Here is a 19119-nt window from a genome sequence, read left to right as displayed (position 1 = left end):
CCGTGGAGAACGAAATGGCAACCCACTCCAGTATTCTTGCCTGGATAATCCCGTGGACAGAGAAGCCTGGCGGGCTACAGTCCATGGGGTCGCTAACACTTCACTTCACTAGAGGTACCGTGGTTAGGACTCGGCTCTCTCACTGCGGAGGGCCGAGGTTCCATCCCTGACCCATCCCTGGTCTGGGAAATAAAATCCCACAAGGCGGGGGGCGTCGGGGGAGTTAAATAGAACCAAGGCTTGTGTCTGCATAAAACCCTCCGGTGATTTCCTATCACAATCAGGACGAACTCCGAAGCCCTGAGCTCCAAGAGAGCGGAAGAGCCACACCTCCCCGCCCGCCCCGTCCCCGTCCCCGTCCCCGTCCAAGTCCAAGCCAGCTCCGCCCCCAGCCGACCCAATTCATTGCGCATGCGCCCCGACCTGACCTGGAAGAGACTGTCTTCCGAGCCCACGTGTTCGACGAGCATGGCGGAGCCGGCGAGTATGGAAGTCACCGAGCCTCTGGCTCCGGGAGAGGCCCAGAAGAGCGGCGTCCGGCCTGCCGACCGCCATGGCCTGCTCAAGCACAGCCGCGAGTTTTTGGACTTCTTCTGGGACATTGCGAAGCCTCAGCAGGAGACGCGGCTTGAGGCCACAGAGAAGCTGCTGGAGTATCTGCGTGCAAAGCCGAAGGTATGGTGGCGGGACCTGGGGCAGGAGCAGCAGAGATCCCGGCAAGTAGCGGCGGGCTTGGGGTCACGTGGTCGCGAACCTGGACGCCCCAAGTGAGCGCGCGCCGAGGAGTGGGCATGGGCGGGTGCCAGACCACCCTTCTCACTGGTCCACCTGGGGATGTGTTTGGTTCCTTAGGGATCTTCCGAGATGAAGTACGCCCTGAAGCGCCTAATCACTGGACTCGGGGGTGGACGAGAAGCAGCCCGGCCCTGCTACAGTTTGGCCCTGGCACAGGTGAGGTGGTGGCCCCTGGAAGGTGTCCACCTGTGCTGGTCAGAACGGTGGGGGAGTGAGTGAGCAGAGCAGATGTCCCCGCTGCAAGGGAAGTGAGGACTGACAAGTAGGGGTAGCATCTCAGGCGAGCCGATGGGAGGTGTGCCCACGTGGATGCGGAGAAAATTGTGTAAGCAAGGCCTTTGTGCAGAGAAGCCCAGGCAGGCAGAGAGAGGGAGGTTGAGGCTGCTTTTGGGTACCTGGGTTGACCAGCCTCCGAGGTACATGTACTGGCGGTGCTAAGCTCTGGGGTGAATTCTCTTACCTCTACAGGGTTCAGGACCCTCTTCTCCCAAGGGGCACACAGCTAATTATAAGCCATATCTAAGGAGCTTGGACAAATGGAAGGCCTCTAGAGACCCAGTCCTTGAAGACCAGTCTAGCGGGAGCTCAGAGCTGGCTGTGGGGACAGCATGTTTGGGAATCACAGTCTAGTGGCCAAAGCACCCCAGCTACACATGGGACAGGGAGACAGGGGTCCGCTCCATTCACAACTGTGTTCCATCATCAGCACTGCTCAGAGGCGGGTAGGCAGCTTCAGAGGCATCTTTGGGGCGGGAGCAGGGGCCCAAGGCCTGCTCCCAAGGGCAGAAGTTGAAGGAAGAAATAGAGATTGACGTCTGTTGGGATGTGGCAGGGCCACTCCCCCTGAGCCTCTCTCTTCCTCCTGGCAGCTATTACAGTCTTTTGAAGACATCCCCTTGGGCAGCATCCTGCAGCAAATACAGGAGAAACATGACCTGCAGAAGGTTAAGAAGGTGAGAGTTAGCAGCCCCGGGGATATCAGCAGTCCCCCAGGGTTGGAAATGCTTGGGTCCTTCTCACGGGTGCCTGGAATCCTTTTCTAGGGGATGATGAGACCTGCCCTCTTTGGAAACCTGTTTGGGGTGCTAGCCCTCTTTCAGTCAGGCAGGCTAGTGAAGGTAAGAGCTTTGAGGGTTCTGGGGGTATGTGGACTGGCTTGGAGTGGTGGGGGAGAGTGGCACGCCCCGCTCATACCCTCTCTGCCTCTGGGACCACCAGGACTCAGAAGCACTGATGAAGTCGGTGAAGCTGCTGCAGGCCCTGGGCCAGCATTACAACCACCTTCAGGAACAGCCCCAGAAGGCCCTGGTGGACATCCTTTCTCAGGTATGGGCTCAGCAGCTGTGGAGCCTTGGGTAACTAACACCACCCGTCATAGAAGAGCATGAAGAAGACACAGGTTAATGCATGGAAGTGCAGTACCATCCCACGGAAGCATAAGTATGGAACATGATGTTTCGTAGTAACTTTCCTTAAAAAGTAAGAAGGAAAAGGGATGTGGTTTAATAACATGGTTTAGTCTAACATCTAAAGTATTTTCATGTGCAGTCAGTATCAAAAAATCTATGGAGATTTTTTACATTCTTTATTGTGGTAAGTCTCCAAAATCCAGTATATTTCATACTCTCTGGCATATCTCTGTGCAGAATAGCACATTTTACATGCTCAGTGTCCACATGTGACCAGTGGCTTCCGTACTGGACCGTGCATTTGTAGAACAGTGCCTGACATGTGCCCAGTGGGTTACACATGTTGGCCATTGTTGTTTTGGGCAGAGCTGGCCCCTCAGGGGTCCCCACTGCCCTACTTGGGAAGTGGAGGTGGGCTAGTACCTAGAATCCTTGCTGTGGTGAAAAAGCCAGGGACTGGCACATCCCAGGCCAAGGCTTTCTGCATAGCCCTGGCCACAGAGCTGGAAGGACCTGAATTGAAATCCCAGCTCTTCACTGGGGACTCCTTGTTTAAAAAAAAAAAAAAAAGGCTAGCCCTGTAAAACCCAAAAGAGGAATAATTAAAAGGGTGGTCCTGGGCTAGTTAGCATCAGTGGGGTGCTTATTTAAACCCAGTTTCCAAGGACTTGGGAATTTGAGCTTTTTAAGAAATCCCCTCTGGTGATTCTGTTGCCTGACAAGGTGGATTGTGACTATCCCTTCTCAGGCTGTTGCTGTGCCAGGGGCCTTGGGGGAGCCTGGGAGGTAGAACAGGGCCCAAAGAGCTCACCTCACAGCAGGACAGACAAAGGATGCCGTGAGGGCGCCCTCCACACCCCCAACCTGTCTCTCCATGCCAGGTCCCGGAGGCCGCGCTGCAGGAGATCCTGCCCAAGGTCCTCAAGCCTGACTTGAATTCAGTGCTCGGCTCCCCTGAGCACCTGGAGCTCTTCCTCTTGGCCCAGCAGAAGGTGCCCGAGAAGCTGGAGAAACTGATGGGACCGGTCAACCTGTTCTCGGATGAGAACATCCCCAGGTGTGAGGGCGGTGGTCAGGTGGGCTCTCCATCCACAGGTTTGCACCATGACCCAGGGTTGGGGGTCCATGTGGCCCTAGATGCCTGGCCCTTGTTTGCTGGGGAATGCCCCCTGAGTCTTCTTCACCCCCACCCCCCACCTCTGCAGGCTGGTGACTGTGCTGAAGACGGTGGCCAACTCTGTGAAGAAGGAACGCAAGCTGCCCACCGTGGCTCTGGACCTGCTCCGCCTGGCGCTCCAGGAGGACAAGTTCCCATGGTTCTGGAAGGAGGTTGTGGAGCAGGGGCTCCTGAAGAAGCAGTTCTGGCCGGCCAGGTGCGTGGGCACTTGACCTCTCCCTGCTTCCCATCCCCCCTCCCCTGTTTGATGAGCAGGGCTGGGTTAGGGGGCCGAGGGCTCTGACCAGGCCTTGTCATGTGCCCCCAGCTACCTGTGCTTCCGCCTGCTGGGTGCAGCCCTGCCCCTGCTGTCCAAGGAGCAGCTGCAGCTGGTGATGCAAGGGGACCTGATCCGACATTATGGGGAGCACATGGTCACCGCTAAGGTGAGCGCTGCCCCTGCGGCCCAACCCTGCCGGAAACGGCCAGGTGACTGGGCTGCTTCCTGCCAAGAGGTGGGAAGGGATCAGCCAGCTTCCAGAAAAGAGGGTGGTTCTTGGTGTCAGTGGTCCTGCCTGGGATGGGCAAACACAGCTGCCCCTGGGAGGAGGGGCTGGGGACCTGGGTGTCCCCCACCCCTTCATCTTCCCCTATGAACCGAGAGTGGCAGGGTCAGCCCTTCTGCCCCCAGGCCGCTCAGCCCAGGCTTGTACAGCCAGCAATCTGTCCAGAACCCCCTCTACCCCAAGCTGGTGTTACAGGAATACTACCCACCAGTGCTGCTTTGAGTACGCCCACATGCCGCACACTAAGCTAAGTGCTCAACGGGAATCGAGTAGCGGTTAAGATCAGGGAACCTGGGACCAGACTGCTGGGTTCCTGTCCTGACTCCGCCGCCGCTAGCTGTGTGACCTTCCATAGGTCGCTTCCCTTCTCTGTGCCTGCTCCTGCTTGTCCATGAGCCAAGGAGCAGGACCTTCTTTAGAGTTGTTGTGAGGATAATCAGGCTAATATCCACAGGCGCTTAAAGTAGTGCCTGGTGTGCAGGAAGTGCTGCTGGGTTTGCTTCTAGCTCATTCTGTCTTTACCGCCAAGCTTTGGAGAGCTGCCATTCCCCTCTTCCGAGTGAAGGACAGGCTCAGAGTACAGCGCAGGGGTTAAGAGCTCCACGGGCTGGGGGACCAGATGGACTGGGGCCGAGTCCCAGCTCCGCCAGTTTTAGTCCTGTGACCCTCAGAAGTTGCTTCCAAGCTTTCTTATGCTTCATTTTTCTTCATCTGCAAAACAATTAGAGGTGCTAGGACAAAGATTGTCCCAAAGACTAAACGTGGGGGCTCCTGGGCGACCCAGCTGGGTACAAGGGAGGGGACTTCCTAGGCCCCAGGGAACCTGTCGTGGAAAAGGCTGGGGGTGTGTTGGACCCCTCCTGGCTGGTGACCCCAGCGCTGTGCCCGACTCTCGCAGCTCCCAAAGCAGTTCAAGTTTGCCCCGGAGATGAACGAGTACGTGGGGGCCTTCCTGGAAGGCTGCCGGGGCGACCCCGAGCGGCAGCTGGCCCTGGTAGTGGCCTTCACGTCCATCACCAACCAGGGCCTCCCTGTGGTGCCCACCTTCTGGCGGGTCGTGCAGTTCCTGAGTCCCACCGCCCTCAAGGGCTACGTGGCCTGGCTGCGGGACATGTTCCTCCAGCCTGACCTGGACTCCTTGGTGGACTTCAGCACCAACAACCAGAAGAAAACCCAAGACACTTCGTTCCATGGGTGAGTGGGTCTGTGGGGCCCAAAGGCCTGGACCCTCCCTCCCAAATACCTTGGTTCCTCGGGCCAGAGAGAAGCCATACCTTTGCTCTTAAAGGCCTCAGTTTCCTCACATGTGGCCCTGTGCTGGGGATCAGGGCGTTGGGGAGCCTTGGTTGATTTTCCCGTCTCAAGGGTAGGAGACACCCATTTCACCACCTCTAAGCGGTTTCTGGGACTTGTCTCCTGCCCACAGGCCCGAGCGAGCTGTGTTCCGGCTGCGGAAGTGGATCATCCTTCGCCTGGTCAGCATCGTGGACAATCTGCACGTAGAGAAGGAGGAGGCGCTGATCGAGGAGGTGGCCAGGTACGGTCCCGAGATGTGCCTGAACCCCGACTTCCACGGTGCAGCGGCCTCATGTCTGACCTGCTGTGGTTCCCTCCTGGAGCCAAAAGCCTGAGGGTCAAGTCATCCTTGCCCCTTGGGCAGGAGGAGATTGGGGGAAATTCCCCAGGGAGTCTGGGTATGGCAGGGGGTGCGGAGCTCCAAGGTTCAGGCTGGCTCAACGATCCCCCCGCTGCCTTTGTGTATCGATGTCTGGGGGTCCTTAATGACGACACTGCTGCTGCTACTCACCCTCACGGCGGCCCTGAGACGGGCAGGAGTGGCGGTGACCTGGCCGAGGCCACGCATCTTTGCATCTTTGGTTCCAAGGGAGGGATGCTGGTCCTCTCCCGGTTCGGGCTGGGCTCTGTTCTGCTGGGGCTCCAGGCCTGAGGAACGTCCCTCTGTCGTCATTGCCTCCTGGCCCCAGGCCCTTGGTGAGGCCACCCGAGAGTGGCTGGTCAGGATGGTGGCACTGACCGAGGGCACACGGGTATCCTCCCACCCTCCCCAGGTTTTGTTTCTTCCACTCGTTCTTCGAGACAAAGAAGCCCACGTCGCAGATCCCCGAGTCCGAGCAGCACTTCACCCTCCCCTTGGATGGCCGGACGCGGGAGGTGGTGTGCAGTGCTTTCTTCAGGTGGGCACCGGGCAGCCAGGGAGAGGCTTGAGGGTGGACGAGTGGGTGGGGAGGTGGCCTCGGGCAGGATGGGCGCCACTCTCTCCAGCTCTGCATCTGAGGCCCAGTGAGTTCCAGGGGCTCAAAGTGTGGGGATGGAGTAGGGTGGCCGTGTGTACCAGCCCAGCCCATGACCCTGACCGCCCCCGCCTACCCCACCACCACCAGTCTGCTGCAGACCCTCAGCACGCAGTTCAGGCTGGCGCCGGAGCAGACGGCAGACGGGCGGCCCTGGACCTACCACTTGGTGCAGTTCGCAGACGTGCTGCTGAATCACAGCCGTAACGTGGCTCCACTGACAGCCCTCACCACGCAGCAGCGCCAAGCCTGGGACCGGTGAGAGGGCGTGGTTGCCACCCATGGGTAGAACCTCCCGGGGTCTGACACTGGACACATGGGTGGGATCCCCTGGGGTCTGACGCTGGCTGCGGTGGCCTGAGAGCATGCTCGTCTCGCCCAGGATGCTGAAGACGCTGAAGGAACTGGACACCCTCTCTTCAGAGGCCAAGGCCACTGCCTTCCAGCACCTGCTACTCCTGGTGGGCATCCACCTCTTCAAGGTAAGGCGGCCTGAAGTGGAGGGGGCTTACAGACCTAGGGTCTGCGGGGGCCAAGAACTGCTCTGTGGAGCTGAAGGTGACAGGTTTCCTAGGCTGACTGCTCCTGGTTGGAAGTACAGCCCAAGGGAAAAACCACTCCATCCACTTACTGGACACCAGCTCTATCCTGGGCTTCCCTCGTGGCTCAGACAATAAAGAGTCTGCCTTCAGTGTGAAAGACCCAGGTTCAATCCCTGGGCCGGGAAGATCCCCTGGAGAAGGAAATGCCTACCCACTCCAGTATTCTTGCCTGGAGAATTCCATGGACAGAGGAGTTTGGCAGAGGAGTTTGCAACCATGGGATTGCAAAATCAGACACAACTGAGCAGCTAATACACACTCTCTATCCTGAGCTTTCTGAGCAGTGTCCCTTGTTGTTATTACCCACAGATTGGAGGCAGACACGTTTCTGACAGGTGGGATAATAGACTCACAGAGGTCAAGTAACTTACCCGAGGCCACACAGCTTTTGGCTGGGATTCAAACATGGGGCTCTGACTCTACTATCTCATAGGACCTCCCCAAACTACCTCACTGGCCAGGGGTGGTGGATGTCGAGGAGGACAGGGCCTGGTTCTGGGCAGACCCATTAACCAATGGGGATGCTTCTTCTGTCTGTCTGTGGTCAGTTCGAAGTGGAGCCACGATTTTTCTGTTTAGCTTTTGCACGTTTGGAATCTACAGTGGTGAGTTGAGGGTAGTGTGTGTTTTTCTGGCACCGCCCTCCCATGGGCTTCTATGTTCTATCAACTATATTTCTCATGTCATGGGTACCTCTTCTCATAACCAGTTCTCTAAAACCCACTCCATCTCCTTTTCTGTTCTTTCCACAAAGGAATTTTGACCATGTGTGGAACTTAGTGCCGACAGCTGTTTTGACCCTTGTGGTTTCCTCTGGCTGTGAACCCAGGTCTCTGGAGGTTTTCCTCTCAAGTTGTACAAGGCTCTTGTGGGTTGCTTCAGGTCTTCAGTAGTCTCAGGAGATAGGACTCCCTTCTGGCCTCTCGGCTGAGGTTTTTGCTTCCACGCCTTGGGCACTCAGCCCAGCTCGAGGACAAGCAGTGTGGGAAACAGTTGGTCACCATGCCCCTTCCAGTCCTTGGCACTGGACATCCAGTAGGGGCTGCCCAGACCCTGGACCTCTGAGCTTGACATGGATGAAAGCTACCCGGCCACAGCCAGGATGCTAGAGGCAAAGATGCCCGAGGCTTTTGAGCCCCTGTTCTGGCCTTCCTTCCACCACCCCCACCCCAAATATTGAAGCTGCCCTGCAACATTAAGGAGGGAAAGTCTGCCTTTTTGGTACTAGCAGTCAGTTATTTTCAACTCACTGGCTGGTAGCTGGAGTCTGGTCTTATGCTTCAGCAAAATAGACTTGAAAGGACTGTGAAAGTTGCTCAGTTGTGTTCGACTTTTTGTGACCCCATGGACTATACAGTCCATGGAATTCTCCAGGCCAGAATACCAGAGTGGGTAGCCTTTCCCTTCTCCCAGGGATCTTTCCAACCCAGAGATCAAACCCAGGTCTCCCGCATTGCAGGCAGATTCTTTACCAGCTGAGCCACAAGGGAAGCCCAAGATAGACTTAAGTTAGTTTAAATTAAATTTGTTGTAATTGGTCATTTCTAGTTCTTTTTGTAACGATGTCGAGCCAGGTGTGGTGGAAGAATCTAGAACTGCAGATAGGAGTCTGGGACCTGCTGGTGCCCTGTGATCCTGATCCAGCCTGGGCACCGGTGGGGAGGTTGGACTTCATCTTCCGTGAGGCTCACAGACTGTGTGTCTGGATGTTAGGTCATCAGCTCTTGGGCTGCCCCTGGGGTCTGGCTGTAGCCCTCTGCTCTAGATTGTGAGGGGGACTGGCCAGGACAGTCTGGAGTCTTTGGGGCCTTGATACCAGCTCCTCCCTCTTGGTCACTCCCTCTCCCAGCTGAGCAAAGGCTGGGCATGGGGCCTGGCCCCTGATTTCTGTCCTGTCCCACGTAGTCCCCCGCAGAAAGCTGTGACCTCCTGGGCGACATCCAGACCTGCATCAAGAAGAGCCTGGGGGAGAAGACCCGCCGGACCCGTTCCAAGGCCACCAGTGGGTTGTCGTCCCTGGGGCGGGGGCGGGTGATGGGCAGACAGTAGGACGCAGCAGGGGCGCTCAGACCCGCTCCAAGGCCACCAGTGGGTCGTCGTCCCTGGGGCGGGGGCGGGTGATGGGCAGACAGTAGGACCCAGCAGGGGCGCTCAGACCCGCTCCAAGGCCACCAGTGGGTCGTCGTCCCTGGGGTGGGGGCGGGTGATGGGCAGACAGTAGGACCCAGCATGGGGCGCTCAGACCTGCTCCAAGGCCACCAGTGGGTCGTCGTCCCTGGTGGGGGGTGTGGGGGGTGATGAGCATGGGTCACTGGCACCCTGCCCGGGCTCACCCCTGCCCTGCTTGCAGACCCCCAGGAGCCGCCGTGGGTGGAGGTGCTGGTGGAGATCCTGCTATCCCTCTTGGCCCAGCCCAGCCACTTGATGCGCCAGGTGGCCCGCAGCGTGTTTGGCCACGTCTGCGCCCATCTGACCCTACATGCCCTGCAGCTCATCCTGGATGTAAGTGGGGGCCTCTGGGGACGTGGGTCCCAGGATGGGGCTCTCCGAGCCCAGGGCTGCTGCGTCCTTGCTGTGATCTGCATGGTTGGGGGGTGGGGGCCTCCTTCAGAGTCTTCTGCTATGCACCCCTGACTCAGGGTCAGGACTGTCAGGGACACTGCAGGGAATGGCTTTCTCTCCCAGGCTCCATCTTCCTCCCTGAAATGGGGACCTTTGGCCAAGACTGGACGGGACGGGGTGGGAAGGCAGTTGAGAAGGTCCCGGGGCCTGAGGGGGTGGTGAAGGGGTCAGGGACCACAGACGCGACGGGCACCTGGGACTCCCCGCAGGTGCTGAACCCGGAGGAGAGCCAGGACGAGGACGACAACGTGGTGGTGACGGACGACTCCGAGGAGAAGCTGCTGGGGGGTGCGGAGGTACTTGTCAGCAAAGGGCAGGGGGCGGGCGGACGCCCGGTGGGCCACGCGGAGGCATGACACACGGCCCCCCCACAGGACAAGAGCTCAGATGGCGAGGACAGCAAGGGCAGCAAAGGCTCGGAGAGCGAGGAGGAGAGCGATGACGACGACAGCGACGAGGAGGACCGAGACGGGGACGTGGACCAGGGCTTCCGGGAGCAGCTGATGGCGGTGCTGCAGGCCGGGAAGGCGCTGGTGAGTGGGGGCTGGTCCCGGGCCCCCGTCCCTCTGCTCCTTCTCCTGCACGAGGAGGGGCTGCTCACCAGGCCTCTGTCCGCCCGCCCTGCACCCCCCAGGGCGGAGCGGACAGTGAGGATGACAACGACGACGAGGAGCTGGGGGACGAGGCCATGATGGCCCTGGACAAGAGCCTGGCCAGCCTCTTTGCTGAGCAGAAGCTGCGCATCCAGGCCCGGAAGGACGAGAAGAACAAGCTGCAGAAGGAGAAGGCGCTGAGGCGGGACTTCCAGATCCGGGTGAGCCCAGGCCCTGCCCTCCCCCTCACCACACCCCTCCCCCTGCCCTCGCCCCCACGCCTGGCTGAGCTCACCTTCTCACTACAGGTCCTAGACCTGATCGAGGTGCTGGTGACCAAGCAGCCCGAGAACCCCCTGGTTCTGGAGCTGCTCGAGCCGCTGCTGCTCGTCATCCGGCGGAGCATGCGCAGCAACAGCAGCGCCAAGCAGGAGCAGGACCTGCTGCACAAGACGGCCCGCATCTTCACGTGAGGGCGGCAGGGTGGGCCCGGACAGCCGGGCCGGGGGGCTCCCGGAGGGAAGGGGTGGGAGCCAGGGGCCCGCATCACTCAGGAGCCTACATCACTCAGGAGCCTTCACCCATGTGTTCCTGCAGTGCTTAGCACAGGGCCCCCAGTCCCATCGATGCCCTCAGGGTCACTGTAGTTGGGAAAGCAGACTTGGTGCCCAGTTGTGACAGGCTGGGGCTGTGGCAGCGAGTGGACGGGAGACGGGACACCTAACCCAGTCTTGAGGGACTGGGGAAGGCATCCTGGGAGAGGTGTCAGCAGTGCTGGGGGCCGTGGAGCTCGCTCATCCACCCAGAGACCACAGGCAGAACAGGAAGACGTGTCTAACACAGAACATAAGCAGCTTGTGGCCTGGCCGACCTCAGTGTTGAGGGGCCACAGAGGCCTTTGCAGCAAGAGCAGACGTGGGGTGAGGCAGGGTGGGCGCAGCTGGAGCAGGGAGCCCAGCCACGGAGACATAAATAGCAGGTAGAGTCCTGCTTGCTGGGGAAGGGTGGGGGAGGGCAGTGTGGAGACAAAGGCCTGACAAGAACTTGAGACGGGGGCGTGCCCCCAGTGCCCTCACCTCACTGGTCCAGGTCACACTTTCTCAGCTCGGTCTTTGCTCAGACACACAGTGTCCTGAGCACACAGACCCTGGTTTTGCTTTACAAAGGGCCCGGAAGCCACTGTCCCCATGGGGCTGAGGACCACATTGGGGTGTTAGGGTGTCACCCAGGGAGCCAGTTTCCCTCTGGCTTCTCCTCGGTAGATCTGTGTGTGGCCCCGGGCCTCCCCCCGCAGCCTCAGTCAGACCCTGTCTTTAGGGGTCTGTTTCCCACCTGTGAAGTGGGGCTCAGGTCTGCTGGGGTGGGGGGACGTTGTGACCAGCTCTGCCCCTGCCCCCCGCAGGCATCACCTGTGCCGCTCCCGGCATTACTGCCGCACGGCAGGCGACCGCGTGGAGACTCTGTACGCCCGGCTGGAGCGGCTGGTGCAGCAGGCCGGCCAGCAGGCTGACTCCTCCGTCGCCCTCTACCACTTCAACGCCTCCCTCTACCTGCTCCGCGTCCTGAGGGGCAGCACCGTGGACAAGCCCGCCCGCAAGGCCCAGAAGAAGGAGAAAGCCAGCAAAGACGCCAGCTCCCAGCCCCAGGGCCCGGAGGTGAGCAGACGTGGCCTGGGGAGGCTCGGCCTGAAAACCCAGCGCCACTAGATGGGAGTGCGTCCCAGGAGGCGGTGGGGCAGCCAGCCTACCTGTTTCCTTCCCTGGGACCCAGCCTTCAACCGTCTGTAGGCAGCCCAGGCTGGGCTCCCGTGCCAGGCCCCACTCCGGCATCACACTAGCTCTCTCCCTTGCGCAGGCTGCTAGCTGCCTGGACTTGAGCCTTGTGACCCCGATTTACTCGTCAGCACTGAGCTCCTTCCTGACCAAGCGCAACAGCCCCCTCACGGTCCCCATGTTCCTCAGCCTCTTTTCCCGGCACCCGGTGAGTATCGGGCGCGGCCGCCCCTCGGGCCGCTGTGGGGCCCCGTCCTCACTGCCCACCATTTCCTCCACAGATGCTCTGTAAGAGCCTGCTCCCCATCGTGGTCGAGCATGTGACGAGCCACACGCGGCCCCGCCATCAGGTAAGGCCTTCCCGGACCCCAGCCCCAGGTTTGTGTGAATACCCGCTTGACTTCCGTCTTTGTTGGCTGTTTGAGAGGCTCAGAACGCTGCCCTGGGGGACAGGGTGGGGTGAGCCTGCCCCTCCAACCTGGCCAGTCCCCTCAACCGCACCACTGTAGGCCCAGAGTAAGTGGACATGGGGGGACACTTCCCACATGGCCTGAGTCCTCCGGCTCCTCAGAGGTCACGCCCTGGCCTGACGGGTATGCCTGGGGGTCAGGGTAGGAAGAGGGGGCTGGAGAAAGATGTCCCGAGTTAGTAGAGGGCCAGGAACCGTGTGCAGCTGACAGCCCTGCTGCCCCCCCTCGGCCTCAGGTCTCCCCACTACCTGAGACGAGCAGGTGGGAGCAGGCGATGGTGACAGCTGAGCCCAGAGCTCAGTGATGACCCAGGCGGGCTGTGCTGGGCGCAGCAGGCAGCCCCGCCCATGCCCCCTCTTCAGGCTCCTGGAGCTCATGGGGGTCACCCAGCGTGCCAAGGCTCCTGGTGACCACATTGCCCCCACCCCAGGTCCAGGCCTGCCTGCTGCTCCAGAAGACCCTGCCCACACGGGAGCTACGCGTGTGCTTTAAGGACCCAGAGTGGAAGCAGCTGATGGGCCAGACCCTGGGGAAGGTCACCGAGGTAACAGCCCTGCACTCGCCTCCCCTACCAGCCGGCTGTGGTCCTCGGGAACCCAGGGGTGAGGGTTGCTGGACCCTGTGCCTCGGGGTGGATTTGGGGTTCCCCCAGGAGATGTTTCTTCCCTGGGGACCCTAGTCTCTCACATGGGAGACGAGCTTCGGGCAGCTCTCCAGAGTGGCTCAGCCCAGCCGCCTTCTCCCCAAGATCCTGCGGACGCTGGGCGAGGCTGAGACCAAGTCAGGGCACCAGAAGGATCTGGCGGCCTTGGAGCTGCTCAACACTCTGTTCAGGAATTTCCATCATGAGGTGAGCGCTGGGCACAGCAGGAGGTCGCCAGGCGGGCAGAGCACACAGTCTGAGCAGAGGCTGGGGGGCAGGTGGGAAGCCATTTGGGAAAGGGTCTGGATGCCAGGATGAGAAAACTGGGCTTTATTTATTTGAGGCGGGCTAGTGCTATACAGAGAAGGCAATGGCACCCCACTCCAATACTCTTGCCTGGAAAATCCCATGGATGGAGGAGCCTGGAAGGCTGCAGTCCATGGGGTCGCTGAGGGTCAGACACGACTGAGCAACTTCATTTTCACTTTCATGCATTGGAGAAGGAAATGGCAACCCAGTCCAGTGTTGTTGCCTGGAGAATCCCAGGGACGGGGGAGCCTGGTGGGCTGCCGTCTGTGGGGTCGCAGAGTCGGACGCAACTGAAGCGACTTAGCAGCAGCAGCAGTGCTATAACCTGTGCTTGGCCAGGGTAGGGTGAGCTGGTGTGCTGGTGCCGTGCTCCAGTGAGAAAGCTGAGAAGGGGCTGGGAGGGCTGGCGACCACGGGAAGACACTGTTAGGTGGGAACCCAGGCTCCCAGACTTGCAGAGATGGAGCTGGGGTATGGCATGTGAGATGTGTGAGGACCACGGGGCGGCAGTGGGCAAATCTCTGGTTCCCCCAGTCTGGCCCAGAGGGAAAGGTGTGGGGGTCCTTGGCGTAGACACTGATCAAAGCCCCAGTGCTCTAGCTTCCAGGAAGGTGCCGCGGGGGCAGGTGCTGAGCAGCAGGCAGGCAGATCCCGAAAAGCCACACCCAGAGTGATAGCAAAAAGCCAGGAGAGGGACCGTTCTGGAAGCCAGTGGCTTTCAAAAACACCCCACTCAGTACGTGACGGAAGGAGAGATGGGAAAAGGGCCTTTGGCAACCCAAAGGTCACTGGGTGGTGCCCCCTGAGGTGGGTGGGCTTTGGGCCATGGGAAGAGAGAACAGACTTGGCTCCTGGGACCCTTTTTTTCTCCCCAAGGTGAGAGAGGCTAGGGAGGCACAGGCTAAAGGGCTGGCTGAGGGGCCACAAAGTGGTGGGTGAGGGTGGGAGGGATGGGGACCGGGATCTGGGGAGAGGCCACGTCTCTGGTCCCCACTGCAGCCACAGCCTTGCCCGCCTCTCTGCAGAAGCTGACCATGGACCTGACCGCCGTCCTGGGCGTGCTGCAGAGCCAGCAGCCAAGGCTGCAGCAGAGGCTACAGCAGGGGGAGCACTCGGCCGGGTCCAGCCGCCTCCACGACCTCTACTGGCAGGCCATGAAGTTCCTCGGAGTCCAGTACGTTTCAGGGAGGGCGGGTGCTGGAAAGACCCCCATGTTGCGTGCGTTCTGATGTCCTCTCACCCATCGTGGGAGCTTTAGGCAGCTTGAGGACGACAGAGGCGCAGGTCACCCCTGCCCGGGCCACAAGTTTCCTTACTCCGCTCACTTCCCCCCAGGCGCCCCAAGTCAGAGAAGGATACCAAGGAGGCCCCTCAGGCCACACAGCAGAGCCCCGTTAGCATGAAGCGGAAGAAAAAGGGCTTCTTGCCAGAGACCAAGAAGCGCAAGAAACATAAGCCTGAGGCCACCACGCAGGAGGCGGCGGCCGCCAAGCCCGAAGCCACCAGTGGGGACCAGCCCCCCAGCGCCAGCAAGAAGAAGAAGAAGAAGAAGAAGAAGAAGATGAAGAAGACCAAGTCCCCAGCACTGTCCCAGATGAATGGGACACCTGCTGCCAAGAGTCCAACCCCAGAGCCCCCTGCCGTGAGCCCCAGCACCCCAACCAAGACCCCAAAGCCACAGAAGAAAACCCAGAAGCTGGCCCAGGTGAACGAAGCCACTCCCCTGCCTCATCAATCCCCCGAGGAGCCAGCTGCCAAAAAACGTCAGAAGAAGCTACCCCAGAAGGGAGTTTCAGGCAAGTCACCACAGTCCGCGCTGCCTCGGAAAAAGGCCAGGTTGTCCTTGGCCATCAGGAGCCCCAGCCTCCTCCAGAGCGGGGCCAAGAAGGTGCATCTGAGGAAGGCGAAAAAGCTCTGAGTGCCCCCCTCCACCCTGTTGTGCTCAGTCCTGACTCCTTGCAACCCCATGGACTGTAGCCTGCCAGGCTGCTTCTATCCATGGGATTTTACAGGCTGGAATACTGGAGTGGGTTGCAGTCATTCCCTTCTCCAGGGGATCTTCCCGACCCAGGGATCAAACCCGCAGCTCCTGCCTTGCAGGCAGATTCTTTACCCACTTCATCACCCTAGAGACTTTTTTTCACCATGATTTTAATAAACCAGCTACTGTCTAAGGTTCCACCTTCTATGCTGGGGGTAGTGGGTCTGCTGCAGCAGGCATGGCCTGAGAGACCCCAGCCCTAAGCTGGGCCCTGCTGCTGCTCTCAAGCCCAGAACACCCTTGGGACCTTGGCTCCCAGATGCTGTGGGCCAGGCTCAGGGCTCTGGTGTCTGTGTGGGTCGGGTACAAGTGTGACCACACCCCTTGCCCCTCATCCCCACCCCTCAGGCTGCTTTGCTGCAGGAGCCACCAGGGCATGACTTAAATAGCTTTATTTCTTCATTTACAAGAGGAATATATTTGGCTTCTCTCTTAAGACTCTGAGATTCACAATCAGCAGCTCTAAAAAATAAAGGAGCAGTTTGGCTTCCGGAAGGAAGAGGAAGCAGCACTTGGACCTGGTTCTTGTACAACAAGAAAACATTGCTGGGGCCCCGGGCTGAGGCTGGGGCGGGAGTGGAGGCCAGGCTGGTCTTCGGGGGAATCCCACCCCCTGGTTAAGCCCCCCTCCCAGGGTACCCCAGAGCTTGGTGGGGAGTGGGGTGCTCCACCAACTTACCCACCCCTGAAGCCACGCCAACCAGAAACTGAGCAGGGAGCACTATGCTGGCTGGCTCTTGGGGTCTCCTGCCAGCCCCACAGGGCCCACCAGACCAGAACCACCTTGATGTGGTGGGGAGTGTGTGGCGCAGAGGGGACAAGCGGTGGTGGGGGCGTGGGGGGGTCTGATGTGAAGTTGGCAGCTGTACCCTGGTGTGTGGCTGCAGGGGTGGGGGTCTCAGCCACATGGAAATGTGTGAACTGAGCGGCTGACGTGCACAGGGAGGTGACTCTTGACTGCTGGCCTCTCCCGATGCACCTTAGCCTCCACCAGGCTCTTCCCAGCGACAGGAAGCTTGGAGGATGGCCGCTTCCTCTGGCAGCCAGAGCCCTGGCTCCTGCCCCACGGATTCTGGGAATACTCCCCTGGGCGCTGCCCCTGGAAGGGGTCCAGCCTCGGGGCAGGAGTCAGTTCCTGGCATCTGTGGGGATGGTCAGGCAGAGGATGGACAGTGGGGGTGCTTCGGTGGATCCAAGGAGCCCTCTAGGGACAGGGAACCCCCAAAGGTCTCAAGCATGGGGCACAGGTGGTATGTCGCTGCCACCAGGGCCTTCACTCCCGGTGATGCCAGCTTCCTGTCAGCCCAGTCCCCGACCTGGGAGACCTGACAGCCAGCCCAAGGTACAGACCAGTGTCCTCCAGAGTGACCAGCCAGGCTGGGAAGCGCCAGCAGCTTGGGTGCCCAGCTCTTGCCAGGTTGAGTTCAGTGTCCTCAAGGTCAGAGGTCCTCACCCACCCGGCCCTTGGGGAGCCAGAAGTGCCGCCCTGAGGCCTGGACCCCCTCCTTTCCGTGTAGTCCAGGGGCTGTTGGGTCTTCAAAGCTGCAGCCAGCACCTTGCCCAGCAAGCTATATGGGAAAGTCCAGCCTCCTGGCCCCAGGGTCTGGGGAGGGCAAAGACGGCCCCAGGATCACATAAGCTGGGGACAGGCCAGCCTCTCCCCACGCACCCATAGGGGGCTGTCTTCCTCTGGGACCCCAGGGCCCCTGTGCTCCAGACTGGGGCCTGAGGGCAGCCTGTCCCAGGGCATGGCTCCAGCAGACACAGCCTTCCAGGTTAGTTGAGGGCACAGCTTCTTGGAGCCACTGCCACTCAGCAGTCCCAGACCAGAGCCGGTGGGTGCCCTGCTGTGGGTCACAAGGAAAGCTTCGGGACAGCCTGGCAGGGCCAGGGTGCCGGGGGACACCTCCCAGACTAGGCAGGAGTCTGGGTCCATTATCCCAGCAGCACCTGGAGGGAGGGGGTCAGAGGTCAGGTGCAACGCCCAATCCAGGGCTCCCCTCCGGATCCTCCCGGTGGCAGGGACAGAGCAGATCTGCCACGGCCAAGGTGTGGGGGCAGCGACCTTGGATTTTCCTCTGCTGGGAAGCTGAGGCCCCCCGAGGCCAGGCCCAGAGGAAGGTCCAAGTAGGAGTTGGGCTCTGGCACCTCCAGGAGGATTTGGGAGGATGGAATCCAGAACAGCAGGGAGTTCCTGGCCAGTCCGCACCCTGACCTGTGCCCCTAGCCCTTCTGAGGAAGGAAGGGGGAGCTGATTTACTGGAAGAGGGAGCCTGTCCGCCCCCTCATCCCGTGGGTCTACCGGTCAATCCAGGCAACATTACTGGAGGAAGAGGACCAGTCCCGGGGCTGGGATGTGCTCAGGCAGGAGGTGACTCACAGGGAGTCTAGAACATCCCTCTGCACGGCTCCCCATTCTGAGATCCCCACCCCTTCCCTCCTGCAAGAAGCGCCCCCAACACCCACCCAGCCCGCACTCACTGCCTCAGACTTTCATGGATGTAGGAGGCATCACCAGCTGGTTCACCCTGGGGGAGAGACGGGCGGGGGTCAAGGTGGCACATCAGCGGGGGCCGGGCCCGGGCACTGCTCTGGAGCATCGCATCGCGGGAGCCGGCGGGCCGGACGTGCTGGGCAGGGACCTCGTCAGCCCCAGGGGGAGGTGGGAGAGCCCAGGAGTGGGGAGAGGGGGGAGAGAGAGGGGAGTAAAGAGAGGAGAAAGAAGTCAGACGATGAGAGGAAAACGAAGGAGCAGAGTCCCAGCCCTGAAAACCATTTCAGAGAAACACTGTCTAGACCCACCACACAAACCCCGGTGCCACCGTGGGCTCCCACTAGTGATGCAGGCCGCACCTCTTGGAGGCGGGGACCTCGTCGGCCAGGTGAACCCACCCACTCACCCTGTCACAGCCGCAGTAGGCCCACTCCCACCCACGCTGCCAACTCACTGCTGCTCAGCCTTGGCACGGTCGCTGAGGAAGAAGAGCGCGGTGGCCAGGAAGAACATGCCACCCAGGACCACAACGAAGGGGCAGAGCATGAGGGCATAGCCCAGGCTCAGGAACTCCCAGAGTGGGGAGTCCTTGGTGCTCTGGCGAATCAGGTCGGAGATCTGGCGGGTGGGGGAGCCAGTGGATGTCAGGGCGGGGCCACCTCCCAAAGCCCCCACACCCGCCCACCCCCTCCTCTCCAGTCCCTGGTACTCACAAAGCCAATGAGGTAGGGGCTTCCGGCATCCCCCAGCAGGTGGGAGGTGAAGCTCTGCAGGGCCACAGCAGTAGCCCGCCTGGTGGGGATGACCACATACTGTGCAAGAGGTGGCAGGTCAGAGGCCAGGGGAGCCAGGCGCACCCACCTGGCCTCATCCCAGGGGGCCTGACACTTCTGATGCTCCCACGGCCTCACACGAAGTTCTCCTCTCTTCCCCACTCCCTCCTCCAGCTCCTAAGTCCACACTGCCTTAGCACCTGCACTTGGCCCTTGGCAGGGAGCCAAGCGCACCGGTCATGGGCAAACCGAGGCCCAAAGGCACAGAGATGGCACATGGCCGCCCTGGGGCCAGAACCCCAGCCTCAGGCTTGCCCTGACCTCCCCCACAGGGGAAAGACCCATCCTGGTTGCCCTGCCGAGGCCCAGGCTGGCGGAGATGGGCGATGCTGGTGAAGAGGATGAATGGAAGAACCTCCACTTTCACCCCCAGCACCAACTGCCGGAGCCCCTGGGCCCCCAAAACCCACCCTCCCACCTAGACCAAGCAGGTCCTGACCCACAAGGGGGCCACAGCTCTAAAGCCGGGTGGGCCAAGGCCAGACAGAAGGGCTGGTGGCAG

The 19119-nt window shown here is 60.5% G+C and overlaps 2 protein-coding genes across 4 annotated transcripts in view; one reads left to right on the top strand and one right to left on the bottom strand.

Annotated features, from left to right (window-relative positions):
• The first annotated feature begins 424 nt into the window (after nucleotides 1–424).
• MYBBP1A (MYB binding protein 1a) lies at nucleotides 425–15795 on the top strand. Its single transcript, XM_061390756.1, has 26 exons — nucleotides 425–675; nucleotides 853–951; nucleotides 1665–1748; nucleotides 1839–1913; nucleotides 2014–2121; nucleotides 3086–3261; nucleotides 3410–3577; nucleotides 3689–3806; nucleotides 4825–5120; nucleotides 5353–5463; nucleotides 5996–6121; nucleotides 6329–6496; nucleotides 6621–6720; nucleotides 8746–8842; nucleotides 9191–9342; nucleotides 9672–9758; nucleotides 9837–9995; nucleotides 10097–10276; nucleotides 10364–10524; nucleotides 11458–11710; nucleotides 11910–12035; nucleotides 12109–12177; nucleotides 12728–12841; nucleotides 13046–13147; nucleotides 14275–14423; nucleotides 14585–15795. The coding sequence occupies exons 1-26, from the start codon at nucleotides 469–471 to the stop codon at nucleotides 15165–15167; spliced, it is 4068 nt and encodes a 1355-aa protein (XP_061246740.1). The 5' UTR covers nucleotides 425–468; the 3' UTR covers nucleotides 15168–15795.
• Nucleotides 15668–19119, bottom strand: part of SPNS2 (SPNS lysolipid transporter 2, sphingosine-1-phosphate) — an 87937-nt gene continuing 84485 nt past the window's right edge. For 2 of the 3 annotated variants that reach the window (XM_061390757.1, XM_061390758.1), the window contains 4 exons: nucleotides 18498–18596; nucleotides 18239–18402; nucleotides 17772–17818; nucleotides 15668–17240 (listed from right to left, as the gene is read on the bottom strand). In XM_061390757.1, the coding sequence (XP_061246741.1) occupies nucleotides 17776–17818; nucleotides 18239–18402; nucleotides 18498–18596 (306 nt within the window). In that variant the 3' untranslated portion in view covers nucleotides 15668–17240; nucleotides 17772–17775. Of the gene's footprint in view, nucleotides 17241–17771; nucleotides 17933–18238; nucleotides 18403–18497; nucleotides 18597–19119 lie in introns of all 3 variants that reach the window. The other variant, XR_009731273.1, reaches the window with a different exon arrangement.

Source organism: Bos javanicus, chromosome 19, assembly GCF_032452875.1.
Source record: "Bos javanicus breed banteng chromosome 19, ARS-OSU_banteng_1.0, whole genome shotgun sequence".
NCBI lineage: Eukaryota > Metazoa > Chordata > Mammalia > Artiodactyla > Bovidae > Bos > Bos javanicus.
Note: the sequence above shows the minus strand (reverse complement) of the source record. Positions and strands in the feature narration are given on the sequence as shown.

Excerpts from the sequence above, each read along its gene's own strand:
- MYBBP1A (XM_061390756.1), top strand. The coding sequence starts at position 469 with ATGGCGGAGCCGGCGAGTATGGAAGTCACCGAGCCTCTGGCTCCGGGA. Across the intron at positions 10,525-11,457 it reads AAGACGGCCCGCATCTTCAC|GCATCACCTGTGCCGCTCCC; the intron begins GTGAGGGCGGCA and ends TGCCCCCCGCAG. Across the intron at positions 12,842-13,045 it reads CCCTGGGGAAGGTCACCGAG|ATCCTGCGGACGCTGGGCGA; the intron begins GTAACAGCCCTG and ends CTTCTCCCCAAG.